The following is a 16,651-nucleotide window of genomic DNA, read 5'->3' on the forward strand; positions in this document are numbered from 1 at the left end:
TGGTTATTAGAGGATGATGTGGATTGCTTCTTGGAGCATTATGCTGCATGTTCACCACAGACACTAAGAGATTGTATAAACGCAGTGCAGTCTTTGGTCAGACAGGCTTTGTGTAAGCTCAGCTTTGTTCAACCCATACTGCAGACATGGACAGATTTGTTGCACCCAGCCTCAGTCAGCCTACAAAAACCCAGTCCTGCTTCTAATCTATTTCCTCAAAGCTCTATTCCTGCATTCCCAACAGCTCTTCCTGCCCTGCTATCTACCTCATGTCAGTACCCTGTTCCCACTCGCTGCACCTATCCTGCCTTTAACCCTGTAAAAAAGCCCTCTGTAGCAACTGCTCCCTCCTCTGTTCCATCCTCCAGCTCTTCTCTGTCTCCAGCTGCTCCATCCGTTTACAAACCTGCGTTTACTTGCAGTGCTCCAGTAGTTAAAACCAGAAAAAAGTGAAAATTCTTTCCAACCAGTACCATCCTGCCAGTATCCAAACCGGTGAGCCTGCCGTCTGAGAACCTGCCTTCCGTGGTTCAGCCTGATGCCTCTCTTCAGCCTGATGCCTCTCTTCGGCCTGAAGCCTGTACTCGGCCTGAAGCCTCTACTCGGCCTGAAGCCTCTACTCGGCCGGAAGCCTCTACTCGGCCGGAAGCCTCTACTCGGCCGGAAGCCTCTACCCAGCATAATGAACTGATCCAGCCTGATGATCCTATTAGGCCAGTTGACTCGATGCCCGCTGTTGATCCAGATGATCCGGTACCTGATCCGGTGCCCGCTGTCTTGCCAATTGACTCAGAGCCCGCTGTCGTACCTGGTGACCCGGTGCCCACTGCCTTGCCAGATGACGCGGTGCCCGCTGGCGAGCCAAATGACCTGATGCCTGGTGACCCAGTGCCCGCTGTCATACCTGGTGATCCGATGCCCACAGTCTTACCAGACGACTCGGTGCCCGCAGTCTTGCCAGACTACTCGGTGCCCGCAGTCTTGCCAGATGACTCGGTGCCCGCAGTCTTGCCAGACGACTCGGTGCCCGCAGTCTTGCCAGACGACTCGGTGCCCGCTGTTCCGCCAGTTGACTCGATGCCTGCTGTTCCACCAGACGACTCGGTGCCCGCAGTCTTGCCAGACGACTCGGTGCCCGCAGTCTTGCCAGACGACTCGGTGCCCGCAGTCTTGCCAGACGACTCGAAGCCCGCTGTTCCGCCAGTTGACTCGATGCCCGCTGTTCCGCCAGACGACTCGGTGCCCGCAGTCTTGCCAGACGACTCTGTGCCCGCAGTCTTGCCAGACGACTCGAAGCCCGCTGTTCCGCCAGTTGGCTCGGTGCCCGCAGTCTTGCCAGTTGACTCGGTGCCCGCAGTCTTGCCAGTTGACTCGGAGCCCACTGTCGTGCCTGGTGATTCGGTGCCCGCCGCTCTGCCTGGGGGCCCGAGACCTGTCGCTCCGCCTGGGGGTCCGGCACCCGCCGCTCCGCCTGGGGGTCCGGCGCCCGCCGCTCCGCCTGGGGGCCCGAGACCTGTTGCTCCGCCTGGGGGTCCGGCGCCCGCCGCTCCGCCTGGGGGCCCGAGACCTGTCGCTCCGCCTGGGGGTCCAACGCCCGCCGCTCCGCCTGGGGGCCCAAGACCTGTCGCTCCGCCTGGGGGTCTGGCGCCCGCCGCTCCGCCTGGGGGCCCGATGCCTGTCGCCCCGCCTGGGGGCCCGATGCCTGTCGCCCCGCCTGGGGGCCCGATGCCTGTCGCCCCTCCTGGGGGCCCGATGCCTGTCGTCCCTCCTGGGGGCCCGGCGCCTGCCGCTCCGCTTGGGGGCCCGATGCCTGTCGCCCCGCCGGGGGGCCCGATGCCTGTCGCCCCGCCTGGGGGCCCGATGCCCGTCGCCCCTCCTGGGGGCCCGGCGCCCACCGCTCCGCTTGGGGGCCCGATGCCTGCTGCCCCGCCGGGGGGCCCGGTGCCTGTCGCCCCGCCTGGGGGCCCGATGCCTGTCGCCACGCCTGGGGGCCCGGTGCCTCTGCCCGGAGTCCAGCCCGATGTGCCTCTGCCCGGAGTCCAGCCCGATGTGCCTCTGCCCGGAGTCCAGCCCGATGTGCCTCTGCCCGGAGTGCCTCTGCCCGGTGTGCCGCTGCCCGGAGTGCCTCTGCCCGGAGTCCAGCCCGATGTGCCTCTGCCCGGAGTCCAGCCCGATGTGCCTCGGCCCGGAGTCCAGCCCGATGTGCCTCTGCCCGGAGTCCAGCCCGATGTGCCTCTGCCCGGAGTCCAGCCCGATGTGCCTCTGCCCGGTGTGCCTCTGCCCGGTGTGCCCCTTCCCGGTGTGCCGCTGCCTGGAGTCCTGCCCGGTGTGCTGCTGCCCGGAGTCCTGCCTGGTGTGCCAGTCTTTGATATCCCGCCAGTTACCAGACCCGGGAGGTGGAACATTTTGCCCAGCTAGGACTGTTTGGAGCGTCCTGAGGCCGCTCCTTGAGGGGGGGGGTACTGTCAGGAATGGACTGGCCAGCAATAGTGGGACTCACCTGCCTTATGAGCTGCAGTACCAGGGCTGGCCAGCGGGTGCTCCCAGCAATCAGAGACTCAACCTTGCAGCCAGTCAAACACCTGGAACTAATTATACTGGTGTATTTAAGGGACATTCAGACCTGCAGACTCGGCCTTGGTGTGTGTTTTTCCTGGGCCCTGTATCTTGTAAACCTGCGTTCCTGTTCCTGTTCCTGTCTTGTTGCTGACCCTGCTTGATTCTGACCTCTGCTGACTTCTCCTGTTCTGATCCCTGGCTTGTGACCCTGACCATCCCTCTGCCTGACCCTCTGTACCACGCTGCCCGCTACCTGCTGAACCTGGCCTGTGACCCCGACCATTCTCCGCTTGCTCCCCCTGTACCTACCTGCCCGATTGATATTGACCCGGCCTGCCTGACGACGCTTGCATTGTATGTATTGTTATCTGTGGGTGGTTTGGTTTGTTTGCACTGTGTTATGTTTTAGTATTGCACTGTGTTTATGTTTGTATTGTTATTGTTAATAAATTATATTGTTTATAACATATCTGAAGTCTGCGTTTCCCTGCGTCAGTCACATACCTCTGGTCATACCCGGAGCCCTGACAGCATTGCACTTGTAACATCCAGGCTACCTGATAGACTGCTTGTTTAAAGTCCAACAATAACATTGCCCCCTTAAGGATGAATATCCCTGGAGTAATGTCTAAGATGGCCGAACTCAAACTTCCATGCGTGATGACGTCAGGTGGCCCTGCCTTCTGAAACATTTTTGCACATGATCAGGGACTTCCCCATAGGACTTTGTTTTATAATTTACATTGATTCGATTGGAGTCCTTCGGGTTATACATTTATTGCATATCGACTTATATATTTTTTGCATATTTGTATTGAGTTGCACACATAATTTTAGTTGCGCTGCAATTTTTTATATTGATTACTAGAAAGCAATATACTTTGTTCATATTTCATGTCTGAAGTTTACAACCACTTTAGGGGTTTTTTGATTTGTGAGGAAGCATGCCTGCAGAAAACAGAGAAACAGGCAGCTAACAAAGCAATGAGAATGGTAAATAAAACATAAAACAAATCTATGAATATAGTTCATATAAAATCAAGGGGGAGGGTAATAGGTTAAACTATATTTTATTTGTTCTAAACAGTAGCTATCTGGCCACAGTCACTTTTTACACCCTTGTTCTAAGTCTATTCTAAGTTTTGCCCCCCCCCCCCCCCCAACTATTGTAGGTTATACCACATTTGAAGTAAGTTTGTTCATCTAAACCAAAGCTGCATCAGAGAAATAATTTACCCAAAAAAAGTTGTTGCAAAGTTTACATACAATGTTTTTCTGCATCAGATTTTTTCATCAGCTTGGGTCACTAGCAAAGAACCAACCCAAAAAATGCGTATTTTGTTCAAATAAAATGTTCTTAAAAAATACAATTTGCCTATCTGCATTTCTGGTTACTGCAAATTCTGTACAAAGATTTCTCTGTGCTGAAATGTTTCCAACATGAGTCTCTGCCTTCTTGCAGTTCAATTTATGACAGATTTCAACATAATGGCTCTGATTTATTTGTGCTAGAAACCAGATTGTGACTTTGATGTAACAGAAATAGAAGGTGTGCGTTTCACTGGCTTATTACTCCAGCATTGACTGGTACAATTACCACCTCTGCCCTGATCGACTATGCCCAGACTGCGGCTTACAGCTAGTAAATATGACCCATTTCTTGTGATGTGTGACTGTGGTATAACACATAGATCTATAGCAGTGACAACACACATTATTTGTTACCCATTTAAATACAAATAAATGCATTTTCTCTGGTTCTGTACAGGAAAACCAAGGATTTAACAGTTCAGGAAAAAATACCAATACAAGTGAGAAGCCTGTAGATCAAGGAGAACAGGACAAGAAGAAGGAGGAAAAGGTTCCTTCCAAGCAAGCAACAAATGTTCAGCAAGATAAGGAAAAGACAGATAGAGTGGACACCAAAGACAAGTCCTACATTATAAAGATGTCACCTTCAGCCAAGGCTGGAGAAGGAGAACTGCTTACTGTGGAAATCAGAGACACTGTGAAGAAAAAGTAAATTAGAGTAAATTACACCCCATTTTAATGTTTATTTATTATAGGTACTTATATTGTACATTCAGATCAGTCCCTAACCCTCAAGGAGCTTATGATCTCAGGTCCCTAACTCACATTCATACATACACATACTAGGGCCAATTTAGACAGGAGCCAATTAACCTACCAGCATGTCTTTGGAGTGGTAGAAGAAACCAGAGTACCTGGAGGAAAGCCATGCAGGCACAGGAAGAACATGAAAACTTCAGGCAGCATATAAATGATCAAATACTTTTATTTATTGTTTTTATAGATTACCTATAAGTGTTTCCAGTCGCCTCTTGAATCCACCCTTAAAGACTCACATTATTAAAGGATAAGTTCACCTTTAATGAAAAAATAATAAATGCACATATTTTTTCAGGTATAAAAATGTGCATTTATTATTTTTTTCCTCCAGGAGCCTGAAAAGCATTGCGCTCATTATCAGTGGATCGTGGGTGCAATGTCAGGCTCCTGCAGACAAGTCTTCGAGCTTCCTACTCATACCTCTGTACAGGCTTTCTGTTAGAAAGCTAGAGGATTTGTGAATGGACTTCAAGTTTGCTTGTAAGCAGGTTAAAATTAGCTAGATAGATACTGCTCCAGACAGGAGGGTAGGGGTTAATGCCTTTCCCACTTCTTTGGCTTTTGGTGGGATCCTTGGGTCCAACCCACTTCTCCTGTGGCTATAAACAAGGACAATGGGCCCAGTCCAAGGGCCTTCTCTTGCCTCTTTCCCTGTGCCACCCAATAGGTGTTTGAGAGAACTACAGCTGCTCTATCCATAGTGTTCTGTGAGGGATCCAGCCTATGAGGAGACCAACTTAGGGCTTGCCCTGAAGATACAAGCCACTGGAGGATGCCAATATTGGACCATGCTTTACATGGACTCTACATCTGCAGGTAGGCCAGGGCCAGGGGCGGACTGACCATTCGAGAACTCGGGCACTGCCCGAGGGCCCAGGGTCAGTAGGGGGCCCCATGAAATGCGCCTGGTACCTTTTTTATAGGCTGTTTTTGAGTGTGGGCAAGGACACAGGGGCCCCATGATCCCCTATTGCCCGGGGGCCCCATTAGTTGTCAGTCTGCCCCTGGCCAGGGCAGCGCATATTCTGGTTAGAAGTAGGGACTTAAGGATATTGATTTTTTTATTGAAGTTCTGCTGGATTGTCTTGTCTGCTTTGGAATCTATTGCAATGTTGCACTTTAACTGAAGCATTAAACTTTGCTTTCTGCCTGCCTACCTTTTTTGAAAAGGGTGCACTGCAAGTAACCAGCACTATTTCACACTTAGTCTACAGCTTGGGTCACTAGCACATGGGGTTTCAAAAGTTAACATATTAGGAGTCAACTTAATACAAGTTACACATGTGGTTGCCATGAGCAATGGAAGGTACAGTCAGCAAGCAGTCTGTCATAACCATGTACCTGTTATAGGCGAAAATGCCTCTAGCTAGGAGGGAAGTGTTGTCAGGACTCCCTAAGCCGCATTCTGTCCCCCATAGCAACCGGAGCGGAACTGCACTGCAGATGTCCCCATCCTCTACAGAAGTATGGAAGTTCAAGAGTTAAAGTCAAGTGCACGTTGGAGCCAGCACTATGTGCGCTATAGGGGTTCCATGCTGCTACTGGAACTGGTAGTGGGAAACATTAGGCAGGTGGCTGTGTTCAGCGTTCTGCATGGCCCACCTAATGGCAAGCTACAGTGGGAAGATGTACATGCACACGGGGACCCAAGAATATATGGAGAACAGTTGTGTATCGGTCGTAGGTCATCATTCCCTGACAGCAACCTCAGCCTTGTCCCAGGGCAATGATGAAACAGCACAGATTAAAGGTACCCCATGTGTGACATAGAGTGACCCTGTTTGAGGCATAGCCCAGGAGAACCCACCCCAGGGTAGGTCTCCTATGTGACCCACATTTGGCAGTCAACGAGGACGAAAACATGGAGGAGGTACCAACTGCATGCCCTACATGCTGATCAGCACTCTTGCAGTCCATTAAAACTACAAGTCTATCTGCCAGGTTGGCAGATGGAACTTATAGTTTATTTATTCAAAGATCGCTGTGAATGAATGACACAGCTGTGCCTCACAGTTGGAGTTGAGTGACTGTGGGGAGGTGCAGCATTGTGCGGGCAGTACATACACAATGTCTAGTTATAGCAAAACTGTAAACTTGTTTTAAGCAGAATGTCAACGTTACAAACACCCTAGCATGAGAGCACTGCTTAGGAAAATAACTCACAGTTCAATGTAGTCAAAGATGTGGCTGAGGAGAGATGCCAACAGCGTCTGCTTAGAGGGTGAAGTACGGCCTGGCCGGTCCAGTCCCAAGAGGGGAAACTTTTTCCCAGGTTAACGAAGCCCTAGCCTTTCCATCCTCATCAAGAACCTCCATTGACCCAGGAAAACACAGAGAGACTATGTTTCCCTTGGATTTCCTCGCCAGGCTGTGGTACCACTCACAGTGAAGCAAACAAACTGCACCTGCCTACATGCTCACTCTGTCCCCTATTGCATGCAAATAACAAATGAGAATCTAGTTTGGAATTCACCTTTTAGATCTTCACACTTTATTTTTTAAAGGCATTGTGCACTTTTAAGTATTTTCACTAGGTATTAGTGTAGTTATGTATTTTTGTTTGCCTTACCTTGTAATGATGGGTTTACATGTTGCAGCTACAGTTTGTTATGTCAGCACTGATCAATTCCCCTATGTCCATTTATTGCTGCAGCTAGCTTGTCCCTATTTACTAAAGAGACCAGTAACTTCCGTGTCACACAGCATCCCATGCAGGACTCACCATCTACTCTGTGTTACATCACAAATGTGGGAGTGCTGATGTTATTAAACTGCATGATGATCTCTCTGTTAATTGCTCTACTTGTTTGTTTGTGTCAGATCCAATTACTGTGTAGTTCTTATTTGCAAAGCACTAGCCTGAGCTTGTGGGATACTTAGTTTCTTCACAGGAACTGTGAGTTCTCACATTACAGACAGAGATCATGCATTAACTTTCCCCATGACATGAGGCATGCCTCATATTTGAATACAAACTGAAACTTCTGACACCATTATTATATTATACAGGATTTATATAGCGCCAACGGTTTGCTCAGCGCTTTACATTATAGTGGGAGACAATACAGTAACAATACAATTCGATACAAGAGGGAATGGAGGGCTCTGCTCCTTGGAGCTTACAATCTAGGAGGGCGGGGTGAATGGTACAGTAGGTAGTCACTGTGGGGGATGGAGTGGTTGGAAGAGTAGAGGATACCAGAATTAGCAGAGGGCGGGATAGGCTTCCATGAAGAGAAAGGTTTTCAGTGATCGACGAAAGGCAAGTAGAGTAGGTGATAATCTGATAGATTGGGATACAAAGTTCTAGAGGATGGGTGACGCCCTGGAGAAGTCTTGGAGACGAGCATGGGAGGAGGAGATGAGGGAGCTAGAGAGTAAGAGGTCTTGCGAGGAGCAGAGTGTACAGTTTGGGTGATATTTAGAGATAAGATCGGTTATGTAAGTTGGGGCAGTGTTGTGGATGGCTTTATATGTCATAGTTAGAGTTTTGAATTTTATCCGTTGGGCAACTGGGAGCCAGTATGGCAGAGAGGGGAGGCGGATACGGAACGGTTAGTGAGGTGGAGGAGTCTGGCAGCAGCGTTCATGATAGACTGGAGGGGGGATAGTCTATGATGAGGTAGGCCAATGAGGAGGGAGTTACAGTAGTCGAGGTGTGATATGACAAGGGAGTCAATAAGTTGCTTAGTGGTTTCCGGGGTTAGGAATGGTCGTATCTTGGAGATGTTGCAGAGGTGAAGTCTTCATGATTTTGTCAGCGATTGGATCTGGGCTGGAAGGACAGATGGGAGTCTAGGATTACACCTAGTACCCTGGCATGAGGGGATGGACTGAGGATGGTGTTAGCGATATTTTTGGTGAAGTCAGTGGGGGTGGCGTGGGCAGGGGGGAATACTAGGAGCTCAGTTTTGGAGAGGTTGAGTTTGAGGAAGTGGAGTGACATCCAAGTCAATATGTCGCTTAGTAGGCTAGCGATGCGGGTGGAAACTGAAGGGGTGAGGTGAGGGGTAGACAGATAGATTTGCATGTCATCAGCATAGAGATGGTAGTTGAAGCCGTGGGAGTTTATTAAGTGACCAAGGGAGGAGGTGTAGATGGAGAAGAGAAGGGGTCCAAGGACAGAACCTTAAGGGACCCCTACAGGAAGAGGGAGTAAAGAAGAGGTGGCAGCGTTATAGGTAACACTGAAGGAGTGCTGCGATAGATAGGAGAACCACAAGAGAGGCGTCTCTGAGGCCAAGAGAGTTTAGTTTTTTGAAGAGGAGTGGATGGTCAACAGTGACAAAAGCCGCGGAGAGGTCGAGTAGTAGGAGTATTGAATATTGGCCGTTGGTTTTGGCAGTCAGTAGGTCATTAGAGAGTTTTAGTAGGGCAGTTTCAGTGGAGTGTAGGGGGTGAAAGCCAGACTGTAAAGGGTCGAGAAGGTTGTTGTCAGTTAGGTGGGAGCTCAGACGATTGTAGATTAAGTGTTCCAGGAGTTTAGAGGTAAATGGCAGCAGGGAGATGGGTCTAAGGTTGTTCAGGTTGGTGGGGTCTAGAGAGGGTTTCTTAAGTATGGGAGTGAAGTGCGCGTGATTTAGAGGGGAGTGGAATGCACCTGTAGAGAGGGAGAGATTGAAGATGTGAGTGAGGGAGCATAGGATGGAAGAGGAGGGTGACCGAAGGAGTTGAAAGGACAGGGTCCAGGGGGCAGGTGGTGAGGCGGGCTTCTAAGAAGACCTTAAGGACCTCTTCGGTAGTAGCGAGGTCAAAGGAGGACAGTGTTGAGGGAGGTATGGTGTGAGGGATGCTAGGTGGGGTGGGTGTTTGTGTGGTGGTAATGTCCCTACAAATTGTGTCAGAATGTGAAGTTTATGGGTTGTGTGTACAGGACATCAAATGACACCATTAAACTACAGTATTTTTCGCTCCATAAGACGCACTTTTTTTCCCCCCAAAAAAGGGGGGAAAATGTCAGTGCATCTTATGGAGCGAATATGGAGCAGCCGGTCCGGTATTTCCGCCGCCGACACCATGTCAGAATACCGGGCCGGCCACTCAGCTTTTTTCTGCAGCAGGACCTTACCTGATCCTCGGTTCACAAAGCGTAGCGCTTCTTGCGCATGCGCAGTGGGCATCCGGCTGTCACAACCTGAACAACCTTAGACCCATGTCAGAATATCGGGCCGGCCACTCAGCTTTTTTCTGCAGCAGGACCTTACCTGATCCTCGGTTCACAAAGCGTAGCGCTTCTTGCGCATGCGCAGTGGGCATCCGGCTGTCACAGTCTCTGGTCATCTCCTGTACGGTGTCCGCAGTCTCTGCTCATCTCCTGTACTGTGTCCGCAGTCTCTGGTCATCTCCTGTACTGTGTCCGCAGTCTCTGGTCATCTCCTGTACTGTGTCCGCAGTCTCTGGTCATCTCCTGTACTGTGTCCGCAGTCTCTGGTCATCTCCTGTACTGTGTCCGCAGTCTCTAGTCATCTCCTGTACTGTGTCCGCAGTCTCTGGTCATCTCCTGTACTGTGTCCGCAGTCTCTGGTCATCTCCTGTACTGTGTCCGCAGTCTCTGGTCATCTCCTGTACTATGTCTGTAGTCCATTGATTCAGAATATTTTTTTTCTTGTTTTTCTCCTCTAAAACGTAGGTGCGTCTTATGGAGCAAAAAATACAGTACATGATCAACGCACAACTTATGCAGGTGAAAAACACAAGGTGTAAGTAGGAAAGTATAAAAAGGTTTAAAACAAACACTGTCCCTTTGCCCATTCACAACAAAACAACAGTGCTTCCCATTAGCCTTTCCCCCAACCAGGTATATTAACCAATCCACACTCCCCTTCCTCCTCACCACCGCAGGAGTCTACCCTGGATGATGGTCACTGCAACCCCCTTTCACGTAACAGTGTTCCAATGGTGTCACATGGTGGATTGGCGAGTATACCTTGCTGAATCTGCAAAAGGATGGTGGGACAGCACAGTGGTTAGCACTTCTGCATTACAGCAGTAGGATTGCCAGTTCATATCCTGGTTAGGACACCATCTGCATGGAATTTGCTCCCTGTGTGAGAGGTTTTCTCTGAGCACTCTAGTGTCTTCCCTGGTAGGTTAATTAGCTCCTGTCTAAATTCGCCCTAGTAAGTGTATGTGAGATCAGTCCTTATAATTTCCTTTTTGCCTCGTCACATTTGGCAAGTGGAAATAACGTGGGGGCGAGTGTGTCCCAGGCAGGGCCTCCATCAGAGGAAGCTGGAGGAGGAGAAGGATGCAGACTGTGTGTGTAGAGCTTCCAGAAGAGCATCTTCTCTCCCAGCAATGGTGTCGCTATGTGCTGGCTGCGGATTGGTTGCTACAGAAACAATGATTCTATCATACATTACCCTTAGAAATGTAAAACCGCTTGCCGCCTCTTGCCACGCCCTCTCCAACTCTGCAGATGCTTCAGTTTAGGAAGGTCAGAGGTCAGCAGCTGTATGCGCTCTGCTTCCTGTCCCTTCCTGTCCACTTCCAGCGGGAATGGCATCACTGTGATGCCCACCTGAGCAGCCCATAGGGCCCAGAGCAGACAGGAAAGCCTGACAATGATAACTGTGTGTCACCATGGCTGTCACTGCCAACCTGTTCGAGGTAAGCCTGTGTGTGTCACACTGATGCCGGATTGATCACTGCAAGATCTCTGATATTATTACAAGGTCCTGATCTTTGGTCATTGCAGATATCATAGCATGTATCACAGACATGATTGAACGTGTCTCAGGTAATATTGCTTGGTCCTGACTGATTACTGCATATTTTTCGGATATTGTAGCAAGGGTCACATACATTATTTGGGGTGTCTTAGATATCATTATATGTCACCAATTTATCATTGCATACAGCTCAGATATAATGTTTCCTTCTGATGTATGATTGCTTGCATCTCACATATTAATATGTGTGTATGTGTGTGTCTCAGAGATCATTGTATGTTCTATGTTCATCATTGTATGCAGGAGGACATGGGATGGAGGAAATGGGAGGAGAGGATATGTGATGGAGGATATATTAAGTTGTAAGAGTGTTAAAATAAAGATGGGTGCACTGAACGACTCATTGGGATGGCCAGTGGGCTTAATATTGTTAAAGTTGTGTTAATATTTATTTTTGTAACTTAATTCTGCAGAAAACAATTAACAGTTTTCATGAGATAATTTACGAGGGAGTGTTTAGAGGCTTAATTAGGGGTGGGGTTGGGGCGGGACAGGTTAGGGGTTGGGTGGGGTAACTGGTGATGAGTAACTCTAGTAACGCTAGCAGCTCAGAACTTGAAATGTTGAGCCCTGCCTTAGACTGTAAGCTTTTCAAGGGCAAGGATTGAAGTGAATGAATAGTATGTAAAGCACTGTGTAAACTGATGGTGCTATAAAAGACCTCTATATATATATACACACATATACACATATACACAGAGAGAGAGAGAGAGAGATACATAGTCTGGCTTAAAAAATACAAAAGTCCATCCAGTTCAACCATTAAAAAAAAAAAAAAAAAAGTTATAATCCTACACCCACAGTTGATCCAGAGGAAAGCAAACAAACCCAGCAAAGCATGATCCAATTTGCTCCTGCAGGGAAAAAAATTCCTTCCTGATCCCCCAAGAGGCAATCGGATATTCCCTGGATCAACTTTACCTATAAATGTTCGTATCCAGTTATATTCTGTGTATCTAAAAAAAGAATCCAGGCCTTTTTTACAGCAATCCACTGAGCTGGCCAGAATCAACTCTTGAGGGAGTCTATTCCAGATTCTCACAGCTCTCACTGTGAAGAAACTTTTCCATGTTTGGTTAAATTTCTTTTACTCCAGACGTAAAGAGTGCCCCCTTGTCCTCTGTGATGACCTCAGAGTAAATAGCTGTACACCGAGTTCACTATATGAACCACTGATGTATTTATACATGTTCATCATATCCCACCTTAATCTCCTCTTCTCAAGAGAGAATTAATTCAGTTCCTCTAATCTTTCCTCATAGCTGAGCTCCTCCATGCCTATTATTAGTTTGGTTGCCCTTCTCTGTACTTTCTCCAGTTCCCCAATGTTCTTTTTGTGAATTGGTGCCCAAAACTGAACTGCATATTCCAGATGAGGTCTTACTAATGATTTGTACAGGGGTAATATGATATCTCTCTCTCTGGAGTCTATACCTCTTTTAATACAGGAGATGATTTTGTTCGCTTTAGAAGCTGCAGCTTGGCATTGCATGCCATTATTAAGCTTGTGATCTACCAGAACTCCCAGATCCTTCTCCACCATTGATTCCCCCTGCGTTATATGCGTTAAAACTGGTAGTTGTCAGAAAACTGGTATAAGTTGGACATCCCCTTTAAATTAGCTCTGACCACAGACATAATTCCTGGCTGTCTTTGTCTAAGTTCCAAGCATTCTCTTTTTAAATTCTGCACACATGTATCTATTCTACTGCATTATCATTGTCACTCACACAACCTTCCTACAATGGACACGTTTTTATTAATAAATGTATCTAGAATTAAACAGCTAAAGTGTTCTTTGGTTAAATAACACTTACTGCTCCATGCCAAAATAATGTCGCTATTTACAGAAGGTCATTTGAAATACATGTGTGTGTAAGATTGATCTTTATTTTCTGTCTAGGTGTTTCCATTTGTAACATTATTCATCACTATATCACATGGGACACATTATAAAGTGTATTTATTTATATCTCAATGAAAAGGCCAAATGCAGAAAAGGGAGAAAGTGCAATCCCATTTTATAGGTGTCACAGATCAGGAGAATGAAGCTGAATTCAAATGGGAACAGAGAACTGTTTTCCATTTCTGGCTGCAGTAGGGGGCAGTGAGTTGCACGATTCAGTGCATCACACCGGTCATTTTTTTGTTTTTTGCAAACTTTATGTGAAGTGTGCAAATTGTACATTCGAGGCAACATACAGAAGCGCAATGCTGGCACAGGGCACGGAGATAAAATGCAGCATGTCTGCATCTTATCACAGCATGCTGCAGCACATCCATAGGCTACATTGTAGTGTGAATGGGACACATAGGAAACAATTTTTCCCTGTATGTCTTTGCGGTGACAGACATTTTACTGCACTGTAAAACATCTGTCACCACACAGTGTGCCCTTAGGGATTGTGCCAGCAGGCTTTTGTTTGCTTTAAGCATAGGTGACCAGATTTTGAAAATGAAATCTCAGGGCAACCTACAGACCATGTCAACTTATTAAAGGGGGCGGGGCGGGGCAGAGCCAGAGGCAGGGGTCAAAAGTAAGCAACACACAGAGTGCAGAACCGCAGCACAAGAAAAATTAATAAACATATAATGTAAATAAAAAATAATAATTGATGAAAAGTAATTAAGTCCCAAAAAAAGGTTTTTGTGCTCCAATCAAAGAAGAAGGGCTTGAATATAATACATTTTCCAACGTGCCCAAACCATTTGTGATTTCCAACTAAACCCGCACTCACCAGATGAAGTAGACCCCTAGCTGTTAAAGCGGAGTTCCACTCAACCTATCACAAAAAAAAAAAAAAAGTCAGCAGCTACAAAAACTGTAGCTGCTGACTTTTAAAAAACAGCCACTTACCTGTCCCTCGGTTCCGTGGTGTGTTCCCCGCAGCTCGTTTCACCAGCCGTCCTGCATTCCAGGAGGCCAGCATCTTCAGTATGGGCACCCGGCTGTGATAGCTTGCGGCTTCACAGCCGGGTACCCACTGCACATGCGCGAGTAGTGCTGCACTTCGGGAATGGTCCTGTAGTCTTCTGGGACCTGTCACGTGTCCCAGTGGGAGCGGGTACCTGTCATATTTGAGTACCCATTCCCCCCCCCCCCTGGCTCCCCAAAGCTGCCAATCCTTAATGGGGAGCAGGGAGCAGTCCTTAAAGTGGAACTTCCCCTTTTGGGTGGAGCTCCACTTTAAGGCTAAAGAGTAAAACAGGCTTATGGGTGAGGTGTAACTTCCACAGATGCATCTCACTCTGGAAATCTTTCTTAGACAACTTCGCAACGATCACTCATGGATGGATACAAATGCAAAAAGAGATAAACACCAATAATGTGATACTGTATAAACCTTTCAGTAATTAGAAGTATTGCCCATAATTGCAGTCACATTTGATGAACATATAACCAGCTTTATGATCATGAGAGTCATTCAGGTGGGTACCAAATATATTCCAACTCCACAAAACCTTCCTTGACAACCTCCACGTGCTCGCTCATGGATGGAGGGCAATGCATAGAAATGACAGGAAAACCAATAGTCTGATACTGTATAAACCCTTTTAATAATATAAAATGATGCACATATTGCGCTCACATATTAAAAGTTAAAACCAAGCCTTATTGCCATGAAAACTTCTTAGGCAGATAACAAATCCTTTCATGGATGAAAAAAAGCAAATCACATCAACATCTGAGAAGATAAACTAGCAGCAGTTTCTGGAGATGAACTCTCCTCTGAAGACAAAAATGGCAGCGGAACGCCGCACCAGTGTGCATTTCACTCACAGGAAGTGACGTCACAAACCCTCCGTCGGAACCCTCTGACGGAGTCAGGAGTGAGTAACTCACAGAGTGCAGGAGTCAGGAGTGTGAAATTCACAGAGTACCAATGTCAGGCATAATCACACACACTCACAAAGTGCAGAGGTCAGGAGTAAGTAAAGTAAGTAAAGTACAGAGTGCAAAAGTTGAATATAAGTTAAAGTGGAACTTAACTGTATCTGAGCGCCATAAACTGAATACACAAATAAATTCATTTTTAATATTCAACGCAAAACTCACCCATCCATCCATGTCTCAATGCTTTAATTTGTTCAGAAATTACTTTGAAAAATACCCCCTTAGCATTTCTAGCTGCAGGCATCTTGAGTAAAGCCAGATGATTTATGTAGCATTTACTTCATGAAATCCATCTTCCCTTAGCCCGGGCATGCAGGCAGGAGGATGTGCTTAGCTGAGAAAGCCCCTCCTCTGAGTGTAAGCAGAAAATGGCCATGAAGACTCCTGGGATGTAGGATGTCATTTTGGTCTAGACCAGAAACCAGGAAGAAACTGAATGAAAAAAAAGTTTAAAACAATTTACCTTCCTTCAATTTACTAATGCTAGCAGCATAAGGATTAAGAATAGTTAATGATGATTGAGAGAGTTTAGTTCCATTTTAATCACCTGTAAATAGAGATTTTCAGAATAAACTCTTTGCTGGACTCACTTATGGGCCCTGAACACAAGAGTGCCCTATTATCCAAGCAATCTTTCGCAGATCTAAAGAAAAGGAAACAATTCATACATTTTCAGTTCAGAGCAGATGTACAGAATAAATCTATGAGAATCCCAGTGAATAAGCCCCCAAATGCAGTCTTGGCTAAGACTTAGGCTTCATGTACTCTGTAGCTGATAAACTGACATTCAGGAGCTTTTCTGCATTTATTTCAGCAGCCCCTGAGCTCCCCGTAATGTTTTCCTATGTGTCCATGTACACTATGTCATTTATTCATTTACAGGCAGTTGAGTTTATAGTCGTTTTTTTGAACGCAACAAACTTGTGTTCAGGAGCAGATATTATCAGCGTTTCAAACGCCAAACTCTTGTAAATGCAGCTAACCACGTTTATAAGCATTTGGAAACATTTTTTTAACTCTTCCATTTCCAGATGCTGTCCAGAGCCTAATTTCATCATGAACAAAGCATGCAAAGCGTTTTCCCGCTACTCAAATGGACCTGGTACACCATACTTTGAGGTTTTGCATGAAAGCAAATATGTTAGACACTGCTGCAATAATCTCTGCACAGAAATGAGCTGGAACACATCCAAACAAAAAAAAAAAAAACACACACAAAAAAAAAAAGGCAGCTAATCTCAACACATACTACTCTCTCTGCTTCTGCTCTCTCTATTTCTCTCAAAATGTTTGAAATAGTTAATTTTTACTGTTTTCCAGTGCATTCTGGGCATTT

At 46.9% G+C, this 16,651-nt stretch overlaps 1 protein-coding gene across 1 annotated transcript in view; it reads left to right on the plus strand.

The window, feature by feature from the left end:
• Positions 1-7,483, plus strand: part of CNGB3 (cyclic nucleotide gated channel subunit beta 3) — a 209,217-nt gene extending 201,734 nt beyond the window's left edge. The window contains exon 19 of the mRNA XM_089679736.1: positions 4,328-7,483. Coding sequence (XP_089535862.1) covers positions 4,328-4,582 — 255 coding nt within the window. The 3' untranslated portion in view covers positions 4,583-7,483. The remainder of the gene's footprint in view (positions 1-4,327) is intronic.
• The last annotated feature ends 9,168 nt before the right edge of the window (positions 7,484-16,651 follow it).

Source organism: Staurois parvus, unplaced genomic scaffold (genome assembly GCF_062004578.1).
Source record: "Staurois parvus isolate SC_StPar_1 unplaced genomic scaffold, SC_StPar_1.0 ptg000230l, whole genome shotgun sequence".
NCBI classification, from domain to species: domain Eukaryota; kingdom Metazoa; phylum Chordata; class Amphibia; order Anura; family Ranidae; genus Staurois; species Staurois parvus.